Below are 16,339 nucleotides of genomic sequence, written 5' to 3'. Positions count from 1 at the left end.
TAATAATGATCATCATTGCTGAGACAAAGGAGCTAATAACAATTGAGAACAGGAACCCAATGATGTGAATGTTCTTGCTTCAGTGTTCTTGAACTGCACCATCAGTAATGCCACAGTTCCAAAGATACAATCCATGATCTTAACCAATTCTGAGCTCTTAATTTCCTTACATTTCCTTTAATTTCCTTATCTGATCTGTCCCAAACACCAAATGTCTGCCTTGTATTAATCTATGGAATCTGACTACTTCTTTCTCCTCCATGATTAACACTTTGGTCCAAGATATTATGTTATCACAGTGAGACTGCTGCAATGGCTTAACAGCCCATTCCAATCCTCTATGAAAAACCCAACAATAATTTATTTTCTTAAATGCCAAAGTTTTATGCTAGAGTACCTTATTTTACAAATTCTGGCTCCATTGCATCTACTTATTTCCTAAGGCCTGGTATTTATGCCTTGATCTTCTTTGACTTTGCCAAAGAAGATTGTCTCCATGCAGGACAATCTCATTTGCTTCTTCCTCTACTGAGAAAATTCATCACCAGATATTCATTTGACTTACTTTCTCATCTCCTTTCAGTCTTTGAGCAAATACAATCTTAGTTTCCATTTTCTAAACAACTTTATAGAAGATTGCAAATTCCCTATCAGAATTTTTTACTCAAATTTTTGATGACAGTTATTACTTTTTGATACTGTATGCAATTTATTTATTTATTTAATTTATTGAATGTCTCCCATACTAAAATGTGAAATTTATATCAGATATATCTATCAAATTTATCTTTCATTACTTGGTTATTATCAGTGCTACGTATATTGTTAAATCTCATTTTTGAATGAGAAGATTATGTATATTGTTCTGTACTAAGGTTTGGTCACTTATATATTCTCTCAATTGTATGTGTTAGAATAAATTATATTTCCTAAGCATTGTGTCTCAGGTGTTAAACTTCCAATTAAAAGCATTTGTAATATGGAAACATTGGGTTAACAGAGCTCAATTTTATTGCTTTGGAAGTTAAGTAATTTGGAAAATACATTGTACCTCTAGCTTCTTTATTGAACATTCTGGTGTTTCCAACAACAGTGCTGGAGGGAATTCTCAAATCAGGAGAATTCAAGATATCACTTTATTTATTTCATAAACATTTCTTAGAGCTCATGTGTTTCTAGACAGTTTTCTTATTTACATATTCCAAAATAATATTCTAAGCACAACTTTTTATGTTCAATCTCAGTCAATAAGAAATTCCTACAGTCAAACTTTCTGTACAAATAATCTCCTCAAGGCCCCCATGACTTCTTTATTCCTCAGGCTGTAGATAAAGGGATTCAGAAGAGGTGTGATAATGGTATAAAACACAGCTACGATCTTATCCTCTTCAGGGGAATGTAAGGAATGTGGCCTTGTATAGGTGGAGAGAGTGGTCATATAGAATAGGCTTGCCACAATCAGATGTGAGGAACAAGTAGAGATAGCTTTTGTCCGTCCTTTTTCTGAACTCATTTGGAACACCACAGTAAGCACACAGGCATAGGAAGCTAGAATGGCCATGAATGGCAACAACAGAATAATAAGGCCACTCAGGAGTATTGTGTATTCATACTGAGAAGTGTCCTGACACACCAATGGCAAAAGGGATGGAACTTCACAGAAAAAGTGATTAACAAGTCGAGATCTACAGAAAGGAAGTTGAAATACATACACTGTATGTATTAAAGAGTTGATAGAACAACTGGTCCACCCACATGTGACCATGAACCAACAGATCTTCTTGCTCATGAGTACAGGGTAATGCAAAGGATGACAGATGGCTACATAGCGATCATACGACATGAAACCAAGAAGAAGAGCTTCAGTTCCACCAAGGGCCAAGAATACAAACGTTTGACTCTCACAGCCTAAAAAAGTAATGGTCTTACTACTGGACAGAAAGTTAATTGCCATCTTGGGCACAGTGGTGGATATGTACATCATGTCAATGAAAGATAGCTGACTGAGTAGAAAGTACATTGGACTGTGGAGTCTGCTGTCCAATCGAATGAGAAGAATCAGTATGATGTTCCCCATTAGAGCCACTGAAAATGCCATTGCAATGGCAACAAAAAGAAAAGAGTTCATTGGACCATATTGGAAAAGACCAAGAAGTATAAAATCTGTCCCAAAAGTTTGATTTCCTGGCTCCATGGCTTAAATAAAAATGTAAAATCAGATATTATTTGAAAATGCCATATTAGAATACTAAATTCCCTTTAAGTAAAAAAGATGATGATTATCCAATGCAAGAAAATTTTTTTGAATCACCTTAGGTGAATGTGTCTCCCTTTGTTACAAATACTAAATCTGTATTTATTAAACAGTAGCCACTTAAATGGTTATGAATTAAAATAAAGTTTTTTACCGAATGTAAAACTAAATATATTTTGAAAAAAAATTAAGACGTTTTGAGATGTTTTGCCAACACAAATTATTTTCCTTCTTTTCAAATATTCAAGGTTCTGTGTTCTCTTTTTCTGAACATAGTCTTCTACTTAATTCATAAGTAATAAAAATTTTCAGAATAGATTTGGTCAAATACATAGTAATTAAAATGCTTATTGCATTTCTCCGTTTTGATTCATATTGGCTATGAATTGATATAAAGAGTTCAGTGACATTTACATCCCATATGACATTACTTCCTGTCAATATAGAACATATTTATGATCACTTTAGGAAAAAATACACCTGACTTTTGGAAAAACTTGAGAATGAATTAATTAAATATAAATTTAAAACTTACTAGTGTAACTTTTACACAAGAAGCATGTTAAAATGATTAATTCAAAGCAAACACATTTAATTTTTTCACTGTTTATTTTCTGATACAAACCTGGCCTTTGTGTATTTCTAGAGCAAATATTGACTTACTAACTAGAGACCCTTTGCTGTAAAACGTATTAATAAATTTACAGAAAATATTAAATATTCCTAGTGTTTATTTTCAATTTCTACTATGAACAAAACATGCTGAGTTTCTATAAATCTACATATGACCCACACTAGTTTTCTCTACTTAAAGTGTACAGCTATTCTCTATCGTGGTCAAGTATGAATACATGACTGCCAGGCCCTCCACATAAAAAAAAAAAGGGATAGGGAAAAGTAAGCAGATTGATACAGATATATGTGTTGATAACAGATATATGTGTTACTCTGAGAAATAATACAGATGTTTGTGAACTCTGAGAATAGATTTTAATAAAGGTAAGTAAGTGAGAAATCATAGGACAGCTTGTGAAAATCTTGGAAGATCTTATTAATATGTTATTACAAATATGAATATCCATGTATACTTTCTTTCCAATTTCTTTTTAAGAAAGAAATATGTCAAGGAGTTCTCTTGTGACCAGTAGATTATGGATCAAGAATTGTCACTGTAGAAGTCTGGGTCACTGCTGTGGCATGGGTTCAAACCCTGGCCCAGGAACTTCCATATGCTGTGGGCAAGGGCAAAAAAAAACTAAGTCAGTTCTCAAAAATAAACAAATATATAATAATAATATCAGCCTAAAGAAGAAACAATAAAATATTTCATATTTGTCAAAAAGTATATGCATTTATAGAACTGTATTTATACATAAAATAAAATGCCTCCCATGATTAATTACAAAATATTGCACAGGAGTGAAATACATGTTAAGGAGACACCTGTACCCACCTGGTAAATTTGAAAACATACACTGAAAGTGGTAAATATGGCAGAAGTATGGAATATTCCCATGGGAATCCTACTAAACCTTAGAATGACAGAAAACCGTAAAATTACTGGATCAAAGTCAATGCTTTACACCTTTCTCTCTCTTTCAAAATCCAAACCTATTTTGAACCTGATTTGTGTTGTTTAATACTGATTGAAAAATTTCCCTTTGAGGCACGGATGAAAGAAAAATTTTAAAAAAGCTGTCACTTAGTTCTCAACCAAAAATAAGAAATTAGAAAATTAATGATATGTTAGTTTAAATATCCTGTTTCAAAACTAATACAAAACAAAGATAAGAAATTCAAAATATTTTCAACAAAACTAAACTTTCAACATTTATATCAAAATATGACAAAGAAAATAAATACAACATAACTGTTAAACAAAACATACCAGGAATTCCCATTGTGGCACAGTGGAAATGAACCCAACTGGGAACCATGACGTTGTGGGTTTGATCCCCGGCCTTGCTCAGTGGGTTAAGGATCCGGCATTGCCATGAGCTGTGGTGTAGTTTGCAGACATGGCACAGATCTGGAATTTCTGTGGCTCTGGAGTAGGCTGGCAGGTGTAGCTCTGATTCAACCCCTAGCCTGGGAACCTCCACATGCCATGGGTGTGGCTCTAAAAAGGAAAAAAACAAAAAAAAGCAAAAAAACATACAAATCAAAATCCAATTATGTCAGGCAGAATTCCATATTCTATTATAAAGTTAGAGTTATCTATAATCTGCCAGGTTGATATAAAACAAAGGCAAGTCCTAACGAAAATAAACATACCAGAATGCTAGATAAGAGAGCTATACACTTTAATATATTCCAAAAATAATTAGACCTGATTGAAATAATTTGTTAATAAAAAGTAATATTTAATAGGCCTATATTATAGATCCTTTGTTCAAAGAACAGAGTTTATATATGAAGTAATATACACAGTGATACAAACTAAAGATGATGACTTGGTTAATATGGAAAACAAAATTAAGGAAGGGTTGTAACATCATTGTACTATTTTCATATACTATCATCCTCTTGTAGTAGTCTAAAATATTTCCACATTACTAACGGAAATTGATGAAAATTAAATATGGTAATTTATATATTTGTAATTAAAATTTGCTTGTATTTTTTAAATAAGTGCAATAGCAACAATTGCTTGTGATTTATGGGATACCATAAATACCATCAGATAGTACTTTTTAGTAAACCAATTAATGGATACTTACTGTAAATTTCTAGTTGTATATTTCAAACCAGATGCAATTATGGTAATAAATATATGGAATTATATGAAAAGCTTGAGATATGAAAAATGTTGACAAGAGAGTAAGAGAAGGAAGTAGTCCCTATGAAATTTTATAGAGATTAAATTATTTAAATAGTGGAAAATTGATCTTATATAGGTCTCTTAATACTTTCAGGTAGAAGGTTATGGATATTCTGGTCTTAATCAGAATCTATATACACAAGACAATTCTGAGATTGTAGTTACCAAGCTACTGCTCCTTCACTCTGTCTTGTTTTTAATCAACTGACACATAAATCATACTTGATTCCCCATGAGTTCATGAGAGTATTTGAAGATATTTTAAATTTCTGTCTTGTTTAAAACATATATTTATTTTTGTCTTTATTGCTATTCAATAAAGACAGAATTCTGATACCTTTCGTTAAGGATTAGGAAGTTAATCAGACTTTTTCTCACCTCAGATTCCAGAGATAATATACACTGTAGAATGTCTTAAAAACATTGAAGAACATAAAATCTTCACCATAAAGTTGAATAACTCAAATTTAGGATATGCACCCTGTCTATTATTTTAAAAATTCTTTTGATATGTGAAGAATAAGTGCCAAAATAAATGTTAAGTTTAGAAGAACCTCAAATGCATCCTGTAGTCACATTCCCCTCAAAGAAAAATCTCCATCATCCCAGCTTCCACTCCCAACATTCAAAGTCACATACCTCATTTTGAAAAAACTCCAAAGGATAGATTCAATTTACATGAATATGAAAGAAATATATTGAATATTGGAAGATTGAATGATTATATGTTTACTAATAGATTTAAACAAATTACAAACCCAATTTTAAAGGAGTTTAATTACAACGTAGCTCCCGTGAATGAAGTAATGGCTTGGACCTTCAATGTGAGCAAGCCAATTAAAATAACATCCACTTAAAGTATGTTTTAAACCAAAGCTAGATTGTTTCACATGAAGACAGAAAGCAATATTAACGATTGTGTTCATTATGGTAGATTTTACAACTATTTCATTATTATCAGATTCATAAACTAAAAATCACAAGTTTCTCCTAAACATCCTCATCAAAGAAGTAATTAAATATGTACCTAATTTTATCATAATACAGCCTCTCTAGATTATTATTTTAATACACATGTATTATGCATTGTTGTCTCTAATACTCTTTTGAATTTTGAGTTCTACTTTCAATAAAAATATTTATTTTAGAGTTGATTTAAGGTAGTAGTAACCAATTTCAGGAGGTGGAAACTAGAGAAATATGTAGAAGTGAAATCCATGGATGTAGAAGAATATTCTTAATATTATAGGGAAGTAATACAGTTTTAAAAATGGAAGTGTTAATAGCTAGCAATCCCAAGGAGCTATGAAAGTTGCAAAATATTCGTTTGAATGGAACTGCATAAAATTTTCAAGTATCTGCTTTTTGGGGAAAGAATTTACCTATTTTACATATTTTCATCATTTACATAAAATTCATAAATATGATTCTGTGCTAACCTTAACTAAAAATTTTGAAGATAAAATAGGAAGAAACAGACATTTTCCCCTCCCCACTTAGGAATATAAGGATGCTCCAGGGTCATGCCCCATCTGGTAGAGAATACAGAGGACTACTGAATCATGGTCTTAGCTCGTTTGAACTAAGATGCTTCCAAGTCTCTTTGCCGTTGTAACCCTGAAATGATTCAAATTTTAAGAAAGACCAAATCAATTTCAAATACATACCTTTATATTCCTTTTGCAGAAATTAGGTAAGTAATATCTGTATAACATAGCCAGCTCCGAAGTAGCCCAAATAAAAATATGTGCATATAAGAAACTTAATACAAGTTAACTATACATAAGCTTCAAAATAAAATACAACATGTTTAAATATAATGTCTAAGAGAAGACACGTGTTTTTCTTTTAAACATGAGTTGCAGGAAACTCAGTAAGGAACTACAATTTTCCTATAACTTACTTCAGAAGAGTGAGCTATCAAAACAGTTGTGTGATACTGAACAATTTTTACTGTGAATGAGACTTCTTTGCCTTCCTCAGTCCCTGTCCTTGATTCTCTCCTTGAAAGCATAGGCTAGATAAACAGACACATCGATTGTCTTCCATTTTCTAAAACATTTAATGTTCCTTTACACTGAGGTGTATTACCTCATACTGAGAAAACTCATTCTCTTAGGATATTGTACTTGAAATAAATTATTAATCAAAGAATGGAAGACAGAGCTATGAAATTACATATGAAAATGAATCCCTACTTTCCCACTTAGAGGTAGTTATTAAAGAGTCATAACAATTCATTTTGAAAATATTTTTAAATAAAATCATACTGAGGATCACAGAAAGTTCAAATATGTTCTTAATAATTAATCTACTTAATTTGGCACTGCTGCAGAGAGGCATAAAGATAATTTAAAAAACTCTCTAGGAACTATTACCAAACTATGAGTTTATAAGACTTTTATTTTTTTTTTTTGCCTTGGGTCATAAGCCTTTAATCATTTAGCATGAACAATTCAGTGGAGAATAGAACTTAAGCAAAATTGTCATCATATACAAGACTTCTAAAATCTCAACTAAATGTGCTGGCTGCCTAATCATAATGGAAACTTTTATTTTGTTTGCCAAAGACCTTTAGGGAAAACTTAGTCTCTAGTCCACAATTAAACACATTGGCTACATTGAAACTATGTTTGGTTAGAGCTATTGTCTGTACTCAAAAACAAAATTGAGTTTAGTATGAATACACAAAATTGATTGACTTTTCAAATAAAAAGAGCCATATGAAAAATTTTTAACTGACAGGTTTTTAAGTATTCACTCTCTATGTGTGTGTATATTTTTATATATATATTAATAATAAACAACTGATACATACTTTGATATACTTTGAACAAAAAAGTGTGATATTTCATGGAATTAAATGACCCAGGGATGTTCTAAGTTAAATATTCCAATTTTTACAATTTTTTCCTTAAATATTCTTAAGAAGATTAACATACTCAAGATAGTAGGTGACTCACATTTCTGAAACTCCATAGGTACAATAAAAATATAACCACTCAAGGTTAATTGTACCCAAATTCATAGAGAGGAAGTTAGTTAACAGCATAGCATAGGGTTGCTATTTTATAACAAAAAGATTTATTTAATCTGTGAAAATTAAAGTTGAATTTTAATAAGTCAATATCTCTAAAATGTTTCTATGAAATGAGATGAGATAAGGCAATCCCTTTTTCAGGTTAAAAACAACAAAAACAACACACACATTCACATATTCACAACTACACACACACACACACACACACACACACACACACACACACGCACATTGCTTCAAAGTAGCCAATGTGTTTAATTGTGGACTAGAGACTAAGTTCTCCTTAAAAGTCTTTGGCATCAGGGAGTTCCTGTCATGGATCAGTGGTTAACGAATCCGACTAGGAACCACAAGGTTGTGGGTTTGCAGACATTTTGATGATGGCCAATCTGGTTGGCATAAGATGGTACCTCATAGTAGATTTGATTTGCATTCGTCCAATAATAATAAAAAACATATTTTCATGAGTTATATTCATGTAGGTATTCTTTGGATAACTGTCTGTTTAGATCTTCTGCCCTCTTTTTTTTTTTTTTTTTTTTTTCAAATGGGGTTGTTTTTGGTATTGAGCTGCAGGAAGAGTTTATAAATTTTGGAGATTAATCCCTTGTCAGGTGCTTCATTTGAAAATATTTCCTCCCATTCTGTGGATTGTCTTTTCATTTTGCTTAGGCTTTCCTTTGCTGTGCAAAAACATTTAAGTTCAATTACATCCAATTTGTTTATTTTTGTTTTTATTATCATTACTCTAGGAAGTATAAAGGAACATTAAATGTTTTAGAAAATGGAAGACAATCGATGTGTCTGTTTATCTAGCATATAGCCTATGCTTTCAAGGAGAGAATCAAGGACAGGGACTGAGGAAGGCAAAGAAGTCTCATTCACAGTAAAAATTGTTCAGTATCACACAACTGTTTTGATAGCTCACTCTTCTGAAGTAAGTTATAGGAAAATTGTAGTTCCTTACTGAGTTTCCTGCAACTCATGTTTAAAAGAAAAACACGTGTCTTCTCTTAGACATTATATTTAAACATGTTGTATTTTATTTTGAAGCTTATGTATAGTTAACTTGTATTAAGTTTCTTATATGCACATATTTTTATTTGGGCTACTTCGGAGCTGGCTATGTTATACAGATATTACTTACCTAATTTCTGCAAAAGGAATATAAAGTATGTGTTTGAGAGTATTTGAAATTGACTTGGTCTTTTTTATTGATTTTTATTTTTTTATATTTATTTATTTATTTACTTATTCATTTATTTTTTAATTATAATTTCACCAACACAATTTTTTTTCCTACTGTACAGCATGGTGATCCAGGTACACACACATGTACACATTCTATTTTCTCACATTTTCTTTCTCCATCATAAGTGATAAGACTTATTTCCCAGTGCTACACAGCAGGAACTCATTGCTAATCCATTCCAAAGGCAATAGTTTGCATCTAACCCCAAGCTCCCAATACACCCCACTCCTTCCCCCTCCCCCTTGGCAACCACAAGTCTATTCTCCAAGTCCATGATTTCCTTTTCTGTGGAAATGTTCATTTGTGCCATATATTAGATTCCAGATGTAAGTGATATCATACAGTATTTGTCTTTCTCTTTCTGATTTACTTCACTCAGTATGAGAGTTTCTCGTTCTATCCATGTTTCTGCAAATGGCATTATTTCACTCTTTTTTATGGCTGAATAGTATTACATTGTGCATATGTAACACTTCTTCCTAATCCAATCATCTGTCAGTGGACATCTGGGTTCTTTGAATGTCTTGGCTGTTGTGAATAGCACTGCAATCAACATATGGGTGCATGTGTCTTTTACAAGGAAAGTTTTTTTCTGGATATATGCCCAAGAGTGTGGTTGCTGGGTCATATGGAAGTTTTATGTATAGATTTCTAAGGTACCTCCATATGTTTCTCCATAGTTGTTGTACCAGCTTACATTCCCACCAACAGTGCAGGAGGGTTCCCTTTTCTCCACACCCCCTCCAGCATTTATTTGTGGACTTATTAATGATGGCCATTCTGACTGGGGTGAGGTGGTATCTCATGATAATTTTGACTTGCATTTCTCTAATAACTAGTGATGTGGAGAATTGTTTCATGTGCTTGTTGGCCATCTGTACATCTTCCTTGGAGAAATGTCTATTCAGGTCTTTTGCCCATTTTTCAATTGAGTTGTTTTCTTTTTTGCTGTTGAGGTGTATAAGTTGCTTGTATATTCTAGAGATTAAGCCCTTGTTAGTTGCATCATTTGAAACTATTTTCTCCCATTTTATAAGTTGTCATTTTGGTTTCCTTTGCTGTGCAAAAGCTTGTAAGTTTGATTAGGTCCCATTGGTTTATTTTTGCTTTTATTTCTGTTGCTTTAGGAGTCTGACCTGAGAAAACATTGGTAAGGTTGATGTCAGAGGATGTTTTGCCTCTGTTCTCTTCCAGGAGTTTGATGTTTTCTTGTCTTTAAGTCTTTCAGCCATTTTGAGTTTATTTTTGTGCATAGCGTGAGGGTGTGTTCTAGTTTCATTGATTTGCTTGCAGCTGTCCAGGTTTCACAGCAGTGCTTGGTGAAAAGACTGTCATTTTCCCATTTTATGTTCTTGCCTCCTTTGTCAAAGATTAATCAACTATAGGTGTCTGGATTTATTTCTGGGTTCTCTATTCTGTTCCATTGGTCTGCCTGTCTGTTTTGGCACCAACACCACACTGTCTTGATGACTGTGGCTTTGTAATATTGCCTGAAGTTTAGGAGAGGGATGCCTCCTGCTTGGTTTTTGTTCCTCAGAATTGCTTTGGCAATTATGGGTCTTTTTTGGTTCCATATAATTTTTTTTTTTTTTTTTTTTTTTTGCTATTTCTTGGGCCGCTCCCGTGGCATATGGAGGTTCCCAGGCTAGGGGTTGAATCGGAGCTGTAGCCACCGGCTACAGTTCCAGTGAAAAATGTCCTGGGTAATTTGATAGAGATTACATTGTATCTTTTGATTGATTTGGATAGTATAGCCATTTTTATAATATTAATTTTTCTGACCCAAGAACATGGAATATCTTTCCATTTCTTTACATCTTCTTTAATTTCCTTAATGAATGTTTTATAGTTCTTGGCATATAACTCCTTTATCTCCTTGGTCAGGTGTATACCCAAGTATTTGATTTTTTTGGGGGGGTGAGATTTTAAAAGGTATTGTATTTTTGTATTACTTTTGTAATATTTCATTGTAAGTATACAGAAATGTGACTGATTTCTGAATGTTAATCCTATGTCCTGCTACTTTGCTGAATTTATTGATCGGTTCAAGTAGTTTTTGGGTTGAGTCCTTAGGGTTTTCTATATATAATATCTTGTCTTCTGCATACAGTGACAGTTTTACCTCTTCTCTTCATATTTAGATGCCTTTTATGTCTTTTGTTTGTCTGATTGCTGTACCTAGGACTTCCAGTACTATGTCTTTTTTAAAATTTGAATCATCTCAGGGTTACAAGGGCATAGGGGCTTCGAAGCATCTTGGTGCAGTGGGCTAAGACCATGATTTAGTAGTCCTCTGTATTCTCTACCAGATGGGGCATGACCCTGGAGCATCCTTATATTCCTAAGTGGGGAGGGGAAAATGTCTGTTTCTTCCTATTTTATCTTCAAAATTTTTAGTTAAGGTTAGCACAGAATCATATTTATGAATTTTATGTAAATGATGAAAATATGTAAAATAGGTAAATTCTTTCCCAAAAAAGAAGATACTTGTTGAAAATTTTGTGCAGTTCTCTGATTTCCGTGGCTAGGACTTCCAAAACCATGTTGAATGGTAGTGTTGAAAACCATCATCCTTGTCTTGTTCTTGATCTTACTGGAAATCTTTTAGCATTTAACCATTGAGAATATTTGCTGTGGGTTTGTCATATATGACCTTTATTATATTATATTGAAACAGGGTTTTGTCAAAAGCTTTTCCTGCATCTATGAGTGGATCATATGGTTTTTATTTCTCAGTTTTATAATGTGGTGTATCACACTTATTGATTTGTGGATATTGAAAAATACATCCCTGAGATAAATCCAAGTTGATCATGGTGTATAATTCTTTTGCTGTATTTTTGGACTCAGTTTGCTAGTATTTTGTTGAGGATTTTTGCATCTATATTCATCTGTTGTATTGGCTTTTAATTTTCTTCTTTTGTGATACCTTTGTATAATTTTGATATTGGAGTGAAAGTGGGCTCATAGAATGAGTTTGGGAATATTCCTTCCTCCTCAATATTTTGGAATAATTTCAGAAGTATAGATGTTAACAATTCTCTAAATATTTCATAGAATTCACCTGTGAAGCCATCTGGTCTTGGACTTTGGTTTGTTGGAAGTTTTTAAATCACAGTTTGAATTTCAGTACTTGTGATTTGTCCCTTCCTCTTTTCTATTGTCTTGCTTTAGTCTTGGAAGATTTTACTATTCTAAGAATTTGTCCATTTCTTCTAGGTTATCCATTCTATTGGCATAGGGTTTCTTGTGTTAGGCTCTTATGATCCTTTGTATTTCTTCCATGTCTGTTGCACCTTCTTTTTGATTTCTTATTGTATTGATTTGAATCCTCTCTCTTTTGGAGTCAGGCTAAGGGTTTATCAATTTTGTTGATCTTTTTGATGAAGCAGCTTTTAGTTTCATTGATATTTTCTATTTTTTTTTGTTTGTTCCTATATATTTTTTTATGCTCTGATCTTTATGATTTATTTCCTTCTGCTAAATTTGGGTTTTATCTGTTCTTTCTCTGGTAGCGTTAGATGCAAAATTAGGTTGTTTATGTGAGATTTTTGTTTCCTGAGGTAGGTTTGTATTGCTATAAACTTCCTTCTTAGGACTGCTTTTGCTGCATCCCATAGGCTTTGGATTATTGTGTCTTTGTTATTTGCTTATAGTTACTTTTTTAATTTCCTTTCTTTGATTTATTTGTATCCATTAGTTGTTTAGTAGCATGTTGTTGTGTCTCCATGTGTTTGTGTTTTTTGCAGCTTTTTTTTTTTTTTCTCTTGTTGTTGATTTCAAGTTGTAAAACATATGGTCAAAAAAGATGATTGATATGATTTCAATTTTCTTAAATTTACTGAGGTTTGATTTGTAGCCCAGAATGTGATCTATGCTACAGAATGTTCCATGTGCACGTTTGGAGAATGTGTATTCTGCTGCTTTTGGATGGAATGTTCTATAAATATCTGTGTAATGTATAATTTAAGGCTTGTGTTTCCTTGTTGATTTTTTGTCTGGAAGATCTGTCTATTGCTGTAAGTGTTATTATCAATTTCACTATTATTGTGTTATTATCAATTTCTCTTTCCAAAGAGAAAGTCCCCCACTATTATTGTGTTATTATCAATTTCTCTTTCTAAGGTTTTTAACAGTTGCCTTATACATTGCAGTAATCTTATGTTGGGTGTATATATTTTTACAATTGTTACATCTTTTCAGATTGATCCTTTTATTATGTAATGTCCTTCTTTGTCTCATAATATTCTTTATTTTAAGGTCTATTTTGTCTGATATGAGTATTGCTACACTAGCTACTCTAGTTTTTTTTTTTTTTCCATGTGGGATATTTTCTTCCACTTTTAATTTGTATGTGTCCTTAGACCTGAAGTGGATCTCTTGAAGAAAGGATATATATTTATACGGTCTTTTTTTTGTATCCATTCAGCCAGTGTATGTCTTCTGCTTGGGACATTTAGTCTATTTATATTTAAGGTAATTATTGATATTATGTTCTTATTGCAATTTTATGACCTGTTTTGAATTTGCTTTTGTTGGTCTTTTATCTTCCCTTCTTTTCTTGTTCTTTTCTCTTACGGTTTGATGAATACCTATAGTGTTGTATTTGGATTGCTTTTTCTTATTTGTGTGTTTATCTAGTGTAGATGTTTGGCTTGCAGTTACCATGAAGTTTTGATATAGGAGTCTATATACATACAAGTTTGTTTGACGTTGTTGCTCTCTTAATTACTCAAGCATCTCCAGGGTCCTGTATTTATACCTCCCTCTTCTCATGATTTCTGATTTTAGTAGCATTTTGTGTGTGGATAATTTCCTACCTGGTGAGCCCTGTCATTTGTAATATTTTTATTGCTAGTTGTGGCCTTTTCTTTTCCACCTAGATAAGTTCCTTTAGTATTTGATGTAAAGCTGGTTTAGGGGAGTTGAATTCTCTTAGCTCTTGCTTGTCTGTAAAGCTTCTTTTTCTCCTTCAAATCTGAATGGCAGCCTTGCTGGGTGGAATAATCTTGGTTGGAGGATTTTTTCCTTTCATCACATTAAGTATATCATGCCACTCCCTTCTGGTCTGCAGAGTTTCTGCTGAAAAATCTGCCAATAACCTTATCGGGTTTCCCTTGCTTGTCATTTGTTTCTTTTTCCTAGCTGCTTTCAATATTTTATGTCTTTAATTTTGGTCAGTTTGATTACTATGTGCCTCAGGTTTTTACTCCTTGGGTTTATTTTATGTGGTAATTATTGTGCTTCTTGAATTTGAGTGAGTGATTCCTTTCCCATGTTAGGGAAGTTTTTGGCCATTATCTCTTCAATTATTTTCTCTGGTCATTCCTCTCTCTCTTCTCCTTCTGGTACCCCTATAATATGCATTTAACATTGCCCAAAGTTCTCTTAGAAAGTCTTCATTTCTTTTCAATCTTTTTTTTCTCTCTTCTGTTCCACATCAGTGATTTTCATTAGTCTTCCAACTCACTTATTTGTTCTTCTGCCTCCTGTATTCTGCTAGTGGTTGCTTCTAGCAAATTTTTATTTCAGTTATTGTATTTTGTATCTCTGTGTGCTCAATCCTTAAATTTTCTATTTCTTTGCTCAATGTTTCTTGTAATTTATTAATCTTTGCCTCCAGTTTATTCCCAAGATCTTGAATCATGTTTACTATCATTATTCTAAAGTCTTTTTCATTGAGGTTGTTAATGTCCAAATCACTTAGCAGTTTCAATGATTTTTTTTCTTGTCCCCTTATCTGAATCATAATTCTCTGCCTTTTCATTTTGTATATTTTTTGGTGTGGTCTCTTTTTTGCAGGCAATAGTGTTGTAGCCTCTCTTGATTCTGATGTTTGCCCTCATTGTGGCTGAAGTTGGTATGGAGGCTTGCTGCAGGCTTCCTGATGAGAGGGACTGGTGCTTGCCCATTTTAAGTGGAGCTGATTCTTTATACCTTTCAAGAGTAGAGTCTCCATTTCGCCCAGCCCATGGAGCCCTGTGATCCCCACTGGCCCTTAACTTCATATGCTCCATGAGCTCCTCCAAATGCCAGATCCCCAGATATGGGAAAATGACTTAGGGCTCATAACTATCAATCCCATGGGTGAGCCTCTTCTGGATATATTTTTGGTAGGTTGAAGTCCATTTGTTGAAGGTTATTCTGCAGTTGGTTGTAATTTTGTTGCTTTTATGAGTGAAGGTGAGCACCAATCCTTTTACTCCACCATCTTAAACTCATCTCCTTACCTATAGTTTTATATATATGAACTCACCCACAATTAACATAAAATTAAATAATTTCAGAACCCAGATGATGTAGGTTACAGTTTGGAGTCTTATCACACACTGTGTCAACAAAGGTATAACTCTCATTAAATAAACACATATTTCTATCTTCATTTTCCCAAATACAATATATAATATATTGTACTTGTGATATATTCTATCACTTTTCTGTGTAATACCTTAGAGAAATTTCCTCAGAAAAAAACTTAAATGAGTATATAATCATTGGTCGACAGTTTTATGCAGAAACATGGATAAGTTGGAATGCAAAGACCAGATTTGAAATTTTAAAATTAAGTCCATTTGATGGTTACAACTCACATTAAATCCAATTACTGATGAAAATAATTCTAGGATATTAATGGATAAGTCTAAGTATTGAATAGGCTGGAACTCGTGCAATGTTGGATGAAATCCTTAAGAAAAAGGAAACAAAAATAAAAATACAAAAATACATATACAAGATTTCAAGTGTCCTTGGAAAGGACCTATGTACATTTGTGGCCCTGAAGCTTAAGTTTCTTTAGTTTCAATCTGCTTATCATTTAGATCAAGTAACTTTTAGCAGAGTGTATGAATTTATTGTTTTTGCTGTTTTCATTCAATACGGTGTGAGAAAAATAAAAGCATTTCATGCAACAAAAGTAAATTATTTCATAGGTTTATGAGAAAAACTGAAATGGTAACCACAGTATAGAAAATG

At 32.8% G+C, this 16,339-nt stretch overlaps 1 protein-coding gene across 1 annotated transcript; it reads right to left on the bottom strand.

Annotated features, from left to right (window-relative positions):
- Nucleotides 1–1,264: 1,264 nt before the first annotated feature.
- LOC102163216 (olfactory receptor 2AK2-like) lies at nt 1,265–2,194 on the bottom strand. Its single transcript, XM_013994602.2, has one exon. It carries the CDS (start codon nt 2,192–2,194, stop codon nt 1,265–1,267), a length of 930 nt encoding a protein of 309 aa, XP_013850056.2.
- Nucleotides 2,195–16,339: the final 14,145 nt, after the last annotated feature.

Source organism: Sus scrofa, chromosome 2 (assembly GCF_054392235.1).
Source record: "Sus scrofa isolate SSC_HxYL_T2T_F1_AM1 chromosome 2, Sscrofa_HxYL_maternal_Yorkshire_Landrace_v2.0, whole genome shotgun sequence".
Taxonomy (NCBI): Eukaryota; Metazoa; Chordata; class Mammalia; order Artiodactyla; family Suidae; genus Sus; species Sus scrofa.
Note: the sequence above shows the minus strand (reverse complement) of the source record. Positions and strands in the feature narration are given on the sequence as shown.

Coding starts and splice junctions, on each gene's coding strand:
- LOC102163216 (XM_013994602.2), bottom strand. CDS start 2,194: ATGGAGCCAGGAAATCAAACTTTTGGGACAGATTTTATACTTCTTGGT.